Source organism: Cynocephalus volans, chromosome 8, assembly GCF_027409185.1.
Source record: "Cynocephalus volans isolate mCynVol1 chromosome 8, mCynVol1.pri, whole genome shotgun sequence".
In the NCBI taxonomy this organism is placed as follows: Eukaryota; Metazoa; Chordata; class Mammalia; order Dermoptera; family Cynocephalidae; genus Cynocephalus; species Cynocephalus volans.
The window spans coordinates 16,132,703-16,145,461 of NC_084467.1; the positions used below are offsets into that span (position 1 = coordinate 16,132,703).

At 34.7% G+C, this 12,759-nt stretch overlaps 1 protein-coding gene across 10 annotated transcripts in view; it reads right to left on the reverse strand.

The window, feature by feature from the left end:
• Positions 1–1,916: 1,916 nt before the first annotated feature.
• Positions 1,917–12,759, reverse strand: part of EIF4G3 (eukaryotic translation initiation factor 4 gamma 3) — a 311,414-nt gene continuing 300,571 nt past the window's right edge. For all 10 annotated transcript variants that reach the window (XM_063105198.1, XM_063105197.1, XM_063105193.1 and 7 more), the window contains 4 exons: positions 10,724–10,870; positions 6,983–7,064; positions 5,118–5,264; positions 1,917–2,927 (listed from right to left, as the gene is read on the reverse strand). In XM_063105198.1, the coding sequence (XP_062961268.1) occupies positions 2,746–2,927; positions 5,118–5,264; positions 6,983–7,064; positions 10,724–10,870 (558 nt within the window). In that variant the 3' untranslated portion in view covers positions 1,917–2,745. The remainder of the gene's footprint in view (positions 2,928–5,117; positions 5,265–6,982; positions 7,065–10,723; positions 10,871–12,759) is intronic.

The window sequence follows — 12,759 nt, forward strand, 5'->3', positions numbered from 1 at the left end:
CTGCCAAAAAAATTTTTTAAAAAATTAATTAACTATTGAATAGCCATAAGTTAACTGGTTGGAATACAGGTATGAGGGCCTTGATTAATGAACTAAAAGAGGGACTGTACCCACTCCCAAAGTTGAAATGGGTTTTGGGTGAAAGATCTTTTGCTACAGCTTGAAGGAGTGTAGACATGCCAATGCTAGCAATGTTACCTATTACTTTAAAACAAAAACCATCAAACTTTACTTTCCAGTAAGAAGACTGTGAAGAGGGTAACAATCATGACAATGTTTTGCAGTTCCAGTTGAGTTGGTATTACTAGGGATCAATTATCTCACTTTCCTCATTCTGCCGTTAGATAACCCTTCTAATCCTATCAAACATTACATGTAAACAACAACAAAATAAGCAAAGGTTACTCTGTAGTCTCTTCATCACACTTCATGCTATAGGTGATACTTCAAGCATTATATATATTATTGTACTATAGATGTTCATATTTTAAAATTTTTTTTAACCTTCAATTTAAAAAAAAAAAATTTCTCTCTCACCTCCATTACTTACACTTGTCCATATCTAACATATTGATAAACAGGCCATTGCTATTACCTGAAAGTCCTTCCTGGTCAGACCCCTGCAAACAGCTGCCACTGATTCCCAAGAGTCAGTCACCACCCTGTCTTCCTCAAAGCCTGCTTCCCTTACCCCTTCTAAAAACCTATATCACTCAGAGGAGATTCCTGGATCAGAAACTTCTGCACTTTGATTCTGTAGGCTGTTAGAAACTCAGTGTATCATACAACCAGGCTGCTTCTTCCAACTGACGGATCCCAGGCAGAGTCTGCAGCCAGACCCCAAAACAGCTTTTCAGGCCCCAGCTTTTATGGCAGATGCTGTCACATGCCTGTCAAGCAAATTCCAGACTTGGTTCTTTAAGAACAGTTTTCCATCACTGAGGAATGGACTCTGTGGGCTCACATAGCAGGATCCTGCATTGTGTTCCACTATACTTGAGAAAAACTTTTTATAGCTATGGAAAATTTTGTTCTTGTGCTTCACAAGTCAAAGAAGTTTCAGAGTCTTGCCAAGTTGCTTAGTGTGGACACTTCTTCAGAGATGGAAGCCAGCAGAAATCTTTGGTTATCCAGATACAAAATACAATGACTGTTTATTTGGGAACGGCCTGGCTTTCTTCATGAATACATTTTGTAAGTGTGCTGGCCCACAAACAATTGAAATGGAAAACCATCTGTAGAGAATGCAATTTCATGACAGTTTAAAAAAAAAAAAAAAAAAAAAAAAACAACCAAAAAAACACAGCACTCCATCATCTATAGGAGAAACAGAGTCCCACAGTTGGCTTTATACTCACCAGCATGGCTTGAAAAAGTTGGAATTGGGAAACAATGTGATTTTCACGCATGATATTGATTTGGTTTTAAGCCCCAGCCACTTTTTAAAAAGCATAATTTAGCTTTGGTTTTTTCATTCTTTAGAAGACATCTTTGGATTGTTAAGCATTGTACACAATTGCTGGAAGATTTTTAAATAAGTGGTAGTGATAGTCTCAGTGTCTCCAGTCCTGATATATACAGTGGAACACTTATTTAAAAATTGCCCTTAGGTTTGCTCTCACCTCTAACGCATTTCTAGTTAGTGTTGGAAAGAAGTTTCCCCTGGACTCCCAGAGTGGCATTCCCAACCAAGCACAACTGCCCTCCTTACCCACAAAGTACCTTGCCTTTTCCGACTGTACAGACATATACATATATACTCAAGTGCACACACGCACCCACACAAAGTCACACACACACAGTCACCACCCCTCGATTAGACAATGTTTAGCCAGACAGCACCTCCCAGGGATAAGCACACATGCAGCAGCTGTCAAAAGGAGAAGTCGCTTTACTTTCTTTTAAACTTGCAATGTTTGTCTTTATTTTGTTCTTTATATTTTGAAAGTGAAAAGAAATAGTAATGAGTCAATTTCTTTTTGTTTTTTTAAATATTTGTTCTATGTATTTACAAGCCTTAAAGTTGCCCTAAAGATTTCAAAAGTAATAAGAGTACTTTTCCCAGGGTAGCACTTTTTTTTTTAAAACAATTCTTGGAGTTCTCTGGTCCACAGCATTTCCTTCTGTTCCGAGGTTATGTATGTTTTGATTACTAATGTGATATATATATTTTTTTTTTCTGAAGCAAGCTGAGAGGCAGGCAGAAAGATCTGATGCCAAAAGAAAAAAAAAATCTTTCTTACCTTGTTCACCCCAAACCTTCTCAAATCTGGACTAACTACTAGGTCTTAAAACAAACGTGAGGTGCATCTGAAGGGAAGGGAAATTTATTTCTCTGCTTTTCTATTTTACAAGTTGTTTACAGAAACTGCAAATTAAAAAATTACACTGGCATTTGCAGTCCTTAAAATAAATTAAAAGTTCTCAACTTTTTTTTTTTGCTAAACATGTTTTTTTAAAGTATAAGTCCTTGTTTAAAAAGAAAAGATTAAAACAGAAAATATTTTCTATAAATAATACATGTATTTTGGTTTTAGTGCTCCCGCCCTCAGGTTTGAAGTTTACTTTTTTCCAGTACCTTTTTCCTCCATGATCACACCTTTTTTCTCTTTCCCCTCTCCCACTCGTGCACACGTGGGGTTTCTGCGAGAATTGGCCTTGCTGCACTGTGATTGGCGAAGACGTGAAACTTTTTAAAAAAATACTTAAATTGTTTCTTTTGTTTCGTTTTGTGTATTTGAAGTTTTAGTTATCCTCAGACTCCTCTTCTGCTTCCCGCAGCCACGTGAAGAATGCCGTGACAGATTTCAGGGCCACGCCCTTCCCATTCTGCTCTGCAGGGTCCTTGCTGCTCTCCCATTTGTAGAAGGCATCCTCAGAGATCACCTCCTCATCATATAGGCAATCAAAAAACATCCGTAGCAAATCTGCAAGGGGGTGGAAATAAACCATCAGTTTGGGGGCAGAGTAGTTGTGAGAAAAAGCATGTATTTCAAAGCAGTGAATGAATGAATACACATGAATTCCCCCAGAAAAAAAGCATCAGTGACAATTCATCATACTTGTTCTTGATAATATAATAGCACAACAATTTGTCTTAAAAGGAGGAAAAGAAGATTTAAGCAGTCTAAATTATTTTTCATTCCTATTATTTTATTCAATTTGAACTATTTCCTGACACTGGTGAAGGGGTTTCATATTACGTATTTCACCTAAACACTAAAAATTAAAGTGTAATTTCTTACTTTCTTCTTTATACATTTGTCCATCATTTGAAAATTTACAGTTCTATTTTTATAAATTTTTGGGGGGGAAAAGGTAGGATATACTTTCCCCCCATGTAATGTTGTATTTTAAAAATGAAAAGAATAATCATTCATATGGAAAACATGGGCAGAAACTATCTCCTCTGGATTTTATCTAGTGAAACTATAGTTATTTGTTATTTTAAATATCCAAACTATCTGAGTAATTTTAATTCTCTGTTTTGCTCTCACAGTGGAAACTTAGCTTTATATTATTGTTCAAAAAAGAGAGAACATTGGAAGAGATTATTAAGCCCCCCAAAAGAGTTTTATGTATAGTATTCTTTAAAAAAAAAAAAAAAACTTCCTTCACTATGAACTTTTAAAATTCATTTATAGTCAGCTCTCTGATCATTCATATTAATGGACGGAAGCAGTGGAATAAACAATAAATGCTAATAAATATTAGGTTTAAAATAAGTCATATTAAAATTTTTCTTTAGCTAAATCTTTGTAATTACATTAGTCAAGCTAACACTTCATTCTCTAAACTCCAATTGGTCTAAGGGGAAACGGAAGCAAATAGCCAGGATTCTGTTGGTGGATTACTGAAGCTGATAATTATGACAGATACTTTAATTTGTTTTTTTGTTTTTTTGATCGGTAAAGGGATTGCAACCCTTGGCTTGGTGTTGCCTGCACCGCGCTCAGCCAGTGAGTGCACTGGCCATCCCTACATAGGATCCGAACCTGCGGCCTCCGCACTCCCAGCGCCGCACTCCCAGCGCCGCACTCCCCCGAGTGAGCCACAGGGTTGGCCGGATACTTTAACTTGACTGGCTGAGAACACAGGATCAATTTCATTCAATCACTTAACTATCTCACTTAAAAAGTTAGTGTCCACTTCTTATAAGAATAGAAAAAAGGAAGCATGATGTTAAATGTCCTTTCAAACATATTCAGAGAAAGAAAACAAAATTAGATTAATTTCTCTGATTCAGACTTTGACGTTTCCTCTGTTACATTCTGAGGATAATTTGTTTCTATCTTTTCCTTTATCTCCTTGAGGGACTTGCCAGCACCAGGAAAGCTACAACCTAAGGAAATACCAAAGATCTGCTTTAGCTGTCTCTAAAAAAGGCGTTTACGATGTCAAATTTCACAAATTTCAACTGCATTTTCAAGATTTAATAGAATTCACTAATTCACTCATACCACGATGACATGGGTGTGCCAGTTACCTTATTTGTCTTGTCTGGTTAGCCAAGAATTAACCATAACCTTTAACTGAAAACTATTCTAAAATGCCTTAGTCAATACATCATGGTTACTATACTTAAGGTCTTTGTTGGGTGTCTGAGGATTCTGAAGAGGATTATCTACAAGACCATTAAACCATTTTCATGCCTTATACCAGCATTGTTCATCAATATGATAGCCACTAGCCACATGGTGGCTATTTAAATAAAATAAAATAAAATGAAAAGTTCAGTTCCTCAGTCACAATATAGCCACATTTAAGTGCACAACTGCCACATGTGACTCATGGTTACCATACTGGATGGTACTGGTATATTTCTATCATTGCAGAAAGTTTTATAAGACATGCTCTAGAATGAGTATTAGATCTCTAATACTAATTTTGGCCAGCCGCCCAAAACAAAACAAAACAAAATCTCTACAGTTTTCTTGTTGCCATTTTCTCGTATTTATGTAAAAACTTCAGATTTATTAAAATTGTTGGTTATCTGAATTTTTGTTACTAGTGATTCTTCTGTTGTCCACTCTTCAAACCCCAAATCCTATCTGAAGTCTTGGCCTGGATAAATCTCACCCATTGGTTGGGTTAACTGTAACATGAGGTAAACTTACTGGCAGGTTGATCAAGTTTTACTATTGATGCTTGTAGTGCATAAAGTGCTTGCAGTTCCTTCTCTGTATCTGAATCTAGGTACTTGAGTAAGATTGGCACTCTCTGCTTGATAACAGCAGTGTCCACTCTGAAGGTAGAACAGTCAGCTAGAGGTGACAGAAGAAGCAGGCATTACATTTAAGAAGTTAACACACAGACCCATTTTTAATTTTCTGATAGGACCCATAAGACCCTGTAAGGAAAGAGGAGGCAAGGGGGTCCAAGGCAAAGATTTCGAAATCCAAAATGATCTGAAATTTTTAATGGACATTCTCTCAAAAATAAAAAACATGGAGTGGGGGATGCATTTTGAGTGCTACTTCCCCTCAAGAGCAGTACACCCAATTATTTATCTTTAATTATAATGAAAGAATGGGAACATGACAGAAGTTTATGACAAACTACAAAAGCAACATTAATCAAATGGCTCACCATAGAAACTGATAGGCAAGTGAACTAATGGATATGTTAACTAGCTTGATTTAATCAGTCCACATAGTTATACATATATCAAAACATCACAGTGCACCCCATAAATGTATACAATTTGTTAATCAAAAATGGTATTAATAATAAAAAAATAAAATATGAATTCAAGTGAGTACTTAAAAAACACAATAAAATAGGAAATTGAAGTGATAAGTTAATGAAAATCTTTTCAGAAGGGTAAATGAATGGGCATTTAAGTATTACTAGGAAGATAAAATTAATAGTGATAGTGGCAAACAACATACCTGATCTAGTCTTTGAGGAAAGGGCATGATAAAAAGGGGCTGAGAAAAGCATCTTCAGGCGTTCTCAGTGCCAAGAAGCATAAGGTTTTATATTCTCGGCAAGTTATCAGGACACAATTTTGTTTTTAAAAGCAGCTTTTGATTTTAAAACACTAAAGTCATATGGTTCCACAGATACTTGAAATAATTTTAAAAAAATTTTTGGGGGGTGGCTGGCTGGTACAAGGATCTGAACTCTTAACTTTGGTGTTATAACACTGCACTCTCACCAAACTGAGCTAACCGGCCAGCCCAATTTTAAAAATTTTTTATAAAGACTTTCTACATAGTTGGCTATTTACCTCATTAAAGAACTAAAATTGAAAAAAAAAACATTCTGACAGAAAATCAGTTCTGAAGCTAAATTAAGTGGCAGGAAGCTGTCTTTTAAAATGACAAAAGCAGACCTGAAATTCTGGGACAACTTTTGAACTGACAGATTTTTTTTCCCCTCACTTCAGTAATAGAAATGTGGATTTCTATCTGAGGCTAAGTATATGTCCTCATTAAATATTGTTAAATACTGTATGTGGCTTGGAACAGTTAAGAGTTTCTACCAATCCTAATCCTATCCCATTTATGTAATTCATAAACATTCAATAAAATTGTCATATTATATAAAATAAAGCCTACACAGAGCAGGAGAAACTGTTGGTATTTTCTTTCCTCACATATGTATTTATATAAAATGGCTTTTCTGATGAGAATAGCCTTCCATTGATATTAGATTAAGAATATTCAACCTGTTTGTTATAACTCACGAATGGAAGGAGGAGGAGACCTTGAATGTTGAAAGTAAAAAGGCAAGAAAAAGCCACAAACGACATAGTGAAAAACAACCCAAGCAGCGTGCGGTAATTTTCTCCTTAATTGAAGAACACAAGGCATGCAGTAACTGCTCAGATCTGGGTTCTCTGCAGGCAGGAAGGGCACCTATTTGCACAGAAACTGAGCTATACAGGGCAAGTTTTGAAGACAACATACCATATAATCAGTAGGTGACATAATACGGATTTCAGATGTTAAGAGCTACCTTCAGAAATGTCACTTACCTATAATAGCTGCTTTACAAACGGCTGTCATTAAAGCTCTAAGGAATGTAGGTGAACTCATCTGGCTTTCATCTAGGTTAGCCTGAAGTCAAAAAGAAATGGAACAGTTAAAGGTACCCTAGCACACCAAACCAGGGCTGACCTAGCACCAAAGGCAGGTTTTTGCACATTCTTGCAAAAATTAAACATCTGACTCACTGAAAAATAGTTTTTAAATAATTGAATAAGGAGGGTAGGATAGGCAATGGAAAGCTCCCTGAAAACTAAATAATGCTACTTACAACATTTCACATAGAACTGGCAGTAGCCAAACTATTTTTCAATTATATAGTGTTTATGAACTAGGTACATTTGGAAGTGCAACCATTTAAAAACATTTTTCTTCCTTAATAAATAATCCATATTAAGATGATCGATCCAAGTCTATGAATTTAAAGGAACAACTAGATCACAACTGCAGTGTATTTTAAAAACTACTTTCTCAGTAGTGTGCAACTATTCTTTCATTTGCCAACACTGCTTTTTCATTTTAATTTTAATGTGAATTTGAGGCATTGCTCGAGATTAACCTCCAATAAACCATTCAGGTGGTGAGAAAATTGTAACTCCTTTCTAAGGATGGCAAGAAAAAAATGCATTTAGAGATGTTAATTAGAGTAAATGGGTCATTAACTTTATTTTTAGTTTATTTCTCTTATGATCTTATTGCTACTCAACACTGTACTTGACCAGATGAGTAGTAAAAGGAGGAGACAAACAAAAGGAGACATTTTCTAGGCAGGTGTTTAAAATACTTTTCCAAGTATTCATACTTATGCCTATGAACAGAATTAATGCTTGTCTCAGCTTCCATTAATAGCATAGTATGATAGTTCCCACTGGAAGGGCCAGTCTTAAAATGACTGGCAAGGAAAAATTAAAGCTGTCACTATAAGCTAAGAATTTCAAAAATATTTAGAGATCAGTTTAAAGTTGATGAATTTTAGAACTGAGGTAGTAGATTAACCAGAAGCTCTCTCTTTGTTGAATACCTAATCTCAAACATCACTTGGGAGGAACTGGTCGTCCCTTGAGAACGAGTTAAGAGTCCAATGGCCAGCTTTGTGAGATACCTGCAGAGCTGCACATGGAAGACTCTGTTCTAGTTAGAGCTTCATTACCAATTTTTTCCACAGAACAGAAATGTGGTGCCAGTGCTGACAGCTAAGGTGATGGTGTGGGAGGGGTGTCACCAAGAACCAAACATGGAAGGATTCATGATGATATATGTGCTGTAGCCAGTTGCTGCTTTGCACATCTTTAAAAACACCTCATTTAGGCTGAAGCCAGGCTGGACTAGCCCCAAAGAAGTTACTTCTGCAAAGTCTGAACAATTATTTTTGAAGAACAAATGAGAGAATAACACCATTACTTTCTGGCTCATCAATACTTAATAAACAAGTTGACAGAGCTATTTCAAGCACTGAATATCACTTGAAATTCCCAAAAGATTAGACTTCAAGCATAGTCTGAGAAAAAAAGACAAATGAGCTAAGTGTAATTAAATAACAAATACCACTTCCAAAGCATTTGACTGTTTCTTCTGTTATAAAGAAATTACATATTTCTTCTACCAAAGAGCCAAATATTGTAATCCTCATTAGAATTCATGAATAGAACAGACCTGAAGAAAAATGTCAAGACTAAAGTATAGATTAAGCAAAGATGTTAACAAAAAAGGGCAAGAACAGGAAGGAAGGTGGACTTGCCAATTAAGATAGGTAAGCAAAGTCAGAAGTCAGATTTACAAAATACTGGTATTAGACATAGAGCAACAAATGTCTATATGAATTGTGAGCTCAGCTACTATTACGTTTTTATCTTTTCTCTCCTTTTTAAAATTTTTAAATTTTAATTTTTTTTTTTCTTTTTTTTTTACCACTGAGAGTTTTTTGGTTTTTAAAGTCATCTTTATTAGGGAGAATTTACATTCAGTAAAATTTATCCTTTGTCTTATTTTTAAGGAGAATAAATTTTTGGTACAAACTACGCATAATAAATATTCATATAAAGAAACAAAGCCCAACATGGATGAAGAGGTAAAAGTATCATTTTGTAATACGTGAGAAAATAAAAAACCAAACTGATGAAATAATACCTATGAAAAATCATGGAGAAAGAGAACGATGTTAAATATGCAAAGAATGTCCTGCCTTCCAAAACAGAAAGCAGGTACATGACGTCAATAACAAACCAGAAAGTCTGATGCTGATTCTATGCTAAATCCTAGAACAAACTAACATAAAAATGGTTTAATAGTTTTAGGAAAGAAGCAGTTACACTAAGAGGAAGAAATAAATTCATGAAAAACAAGTCATGCTAAACTAACCCTTTCTTTCTGATTTGATTACTATATGGAGTTCAGACAAATATAGACAAAGTCTCTGAACTTCAGCAAGGCATTTGACAAATTATCTAATGACAGATATCTCCTAGAGGGTAAAGTGAAAAGGTAAACTAGACAGTAATGTGAAATAATAAACAGGTCCACAGGGACAGGGGTGGGGGCTGGCTCCTGAAGGTATGCTGCCTTGTATTTGGTCCTACCCATTCACATTTTGCCCATAATTTCGATGAGGACGAAACTGGTATATTAATGAAATGAAAGGATGATGCAAAGTGAAAATGATGGCAAGCATATTTTATGATGCAGTCAGAACCCACAGACTAAAAAAGGTATCTAATTTAAGAAGACTGCCAGAAGCAGAGAGTCCAAAAATAAAAAATGCAACATACCACCTGAACTACACTGTTGAACATACACCCATCTGGTGATCATGCTCAGTCTGCACATGTCACTTTGAGAGGGATGTTTAAAATCCAGGCTATGCTTGGATAACAGCAACCAGACAAGGGTCTGGATACTAAGATTTCAAGAAAGGATGAAAAGAGCCTAGAAAGAAGACAGGGATACAATGGCAGGCTATTAAAATTATTTAAAAGGTTCCCACTAAGGTGGGACAACAGACTTACTATCTTGTATAGACATGGAGAAAAAAATAGGTAAAAAAAAAAAAAAAAAAAAAAAAAAAAATCAAATCATTAGATGCTTCATTATTTCTCAGTACCTGGAAGTGATTAAAGAAACAACACTCTTTAGAAGGGCTACAAAAGAGCATTTATAAAAGAGGGAGAAGATTAGACTAGTCCTTCATAGCTTACTTTCAAACTTATTCTATGATTGCAAGAAAAATGTGCATAAATAAAACATACTTTCATAAACAAGAATTACTATTTAAAGGAATAAAGCAGAAAATTAAAAACAGACACGATTAGCGTAGACTCCACAACACAATATAAAGTATAAAATTTTCAGAAGGGGCCATTAATATGAAGACATAAGCCAACATATTTCATAATAATACATATTGCTAAGTTTAGCCAGGATACTATTTAAATGTGAGAACATTTAGAAACATTCATTTTTTAATGACAAAATATAGAGTATATCCTAAACTAAAGAGAGACCCAGAGAAATGGCTTATATTCTGAGTATTTTTACTTGACTTTATAAAAACTGCAAGTCTTATAAAAATACAAAAATAGCCTTAGTGTTTCAAATATACAAACATGTTAAAATAAAAACTAACTTTGCTAAGGTTAAAAACTCTTACAAAGTGAAAGGATAGGTATTTGAATTAAGAGGACCCCACAAGAATCTTTCTTGCAGATATATGAGGAAGGGTGACATGGTCTTTATACCTCTACCCAGTCAAATATCTGTTCATCATTTGCTTTGTCCTCAATAATGAGTTTCTCGAGTCGCTTATATAGCTCTTCAGCAGAGAGTTCTTTCTTTGAAAGTGCTTCGGAGGAACAGGAACTGTCAGACTCCAGAAAGTCCAATTTCTGAAACAAAATATTAAACATTAATATAATGCAATATTATCATCCTTAGATGAAAACAAAATTATGGGTATATCTTCTATTTCACATGGGATCAAAATGATCAGCAGAAGTTATTTTATATTTGTAGGTTTGAAAGACTATCACTCCATTATTCTACTAAATATTTCTCCAACTTCTCATACTGTGTATGTCTGATTCTCCTTATAAAACAAGCAGACAAATCTCCTGCAATTATCTCTCTGGCCATGCTTACTTCAAGTCATTTTCAGCTTCAATCTTGCTCTGAGCTGTGACATAGCTCTTTAAGGTGGGGTAGAAGCAGTACGAAATGTTATAATTTAATTCTATTTCTGTAACCTATGGTTTAATATTACTATCACCACAAAGCAGCTGTTAGTACTCTATAGTTTTGGCTTTGTTAAGTCCTTCAAACACTTCTTGACCATTCTGAATCCAATTGTGAAAAATGACGCTACAACTGTTTAACTCTTAGATAAGTAGTTAAAAAAATCTATAATCAAAATTATTGGTAATTTTTAAGGGTATAAGGCAATGAGCTAAGTAGGTATGCCTTGCTTTATGCAGTTTCACTATGCAAAAACCATAAAAACTAAAACATGAAAAATTATTTATATAAGGTTTTCTCCAGTATCTTCAGAGACTCTGATATGTTCCTATACCCTACCCCTGATGCAGAAAGTGAAAGCCACTGTCTTGAATTCTGTGTTTTTCATCCCACTGTTTTGTTTCTACCACATATGTAGCATCTCTAAATATTTCCCTATAAGGATTCAGAAACCTGGTTCAATAGAGCAAACAATTTTTCTGATTCAGTGTTGGTAAAATAAATATCCCATCCTTCATGCTCTAATATACACACAAAAGCACAAGATGAAGGCAATAAGCTCTTTTAAGAAAAGGTAATAAATTTTTCATAATCTTGAAATATTTTCCAAATTAATTTTAGTGCCCCAAAGTGTTAGAATACCTACACAGAATGCCTGTTTAACTTACTCCAAGCCTACAGAAATAATTTGTCTGAGAGCAATTAACTTCAATAACAAAATAAAGTACGTTGTCCATTAATAAAATAAAATGACATAAAAATTTGGAAATGAAATCTGCTCACCACTGCTAAAGGAGCTAGTGGTGAGCAGTAAAGTTTATACTGATCACTGGGGAGAAATATTTGTATCTCAGAACCCCTGTCTTTCTGTACAAGTTATGTGATCTTCCTAATACCTGGGCTTTGAATTTATGGATGAATTCACCACTACCTCTTTCACAATGCTCCAGGGATCCTAGAGAAAGGGCATCAAACCATTTATTTTGGGATAAAGCCAAAAGTTAGTATATAGAAGGTCAGTGTTTTGGAACTTCATTTTTCTAACTACATTTTAAACAATTACACCATAATAACACCACCACCACAATTTATTGAGTACCTGTCTGAGCTCAGTGCTTTTAAAACACCTTATTTAATTACCGCAAAAATTTTACAAGATAGGCATTATTAGCATTTTATTGGTGAGAAGTCTGAGGCTTAGAGAAATCAAGTTATTTGCTTAAAGTCGATTATTAAGTGGTAGAAAACTGGAATCTGAAATCAGGCTTATTTGACTTCAGACCAGGGTGCCACATGTTTTCGTTTCTCTTGGATATATACCTGGAAGTGGAATTGCTAAGTCATACAGCAATTATATGAAGAACCACCTTTATGCTATTATTGTCATAAACTGTATCTTTACACATTGTGTGTCTATTAACATAGATCTATAATTATTATTTTATGCATGTCTTTTTAATCATATAGGAAATGAAAAGAGGAGTTACGAATCAAAAACATAATAATACTAGATTCTATATTTACCTATATACTTACCTTTACC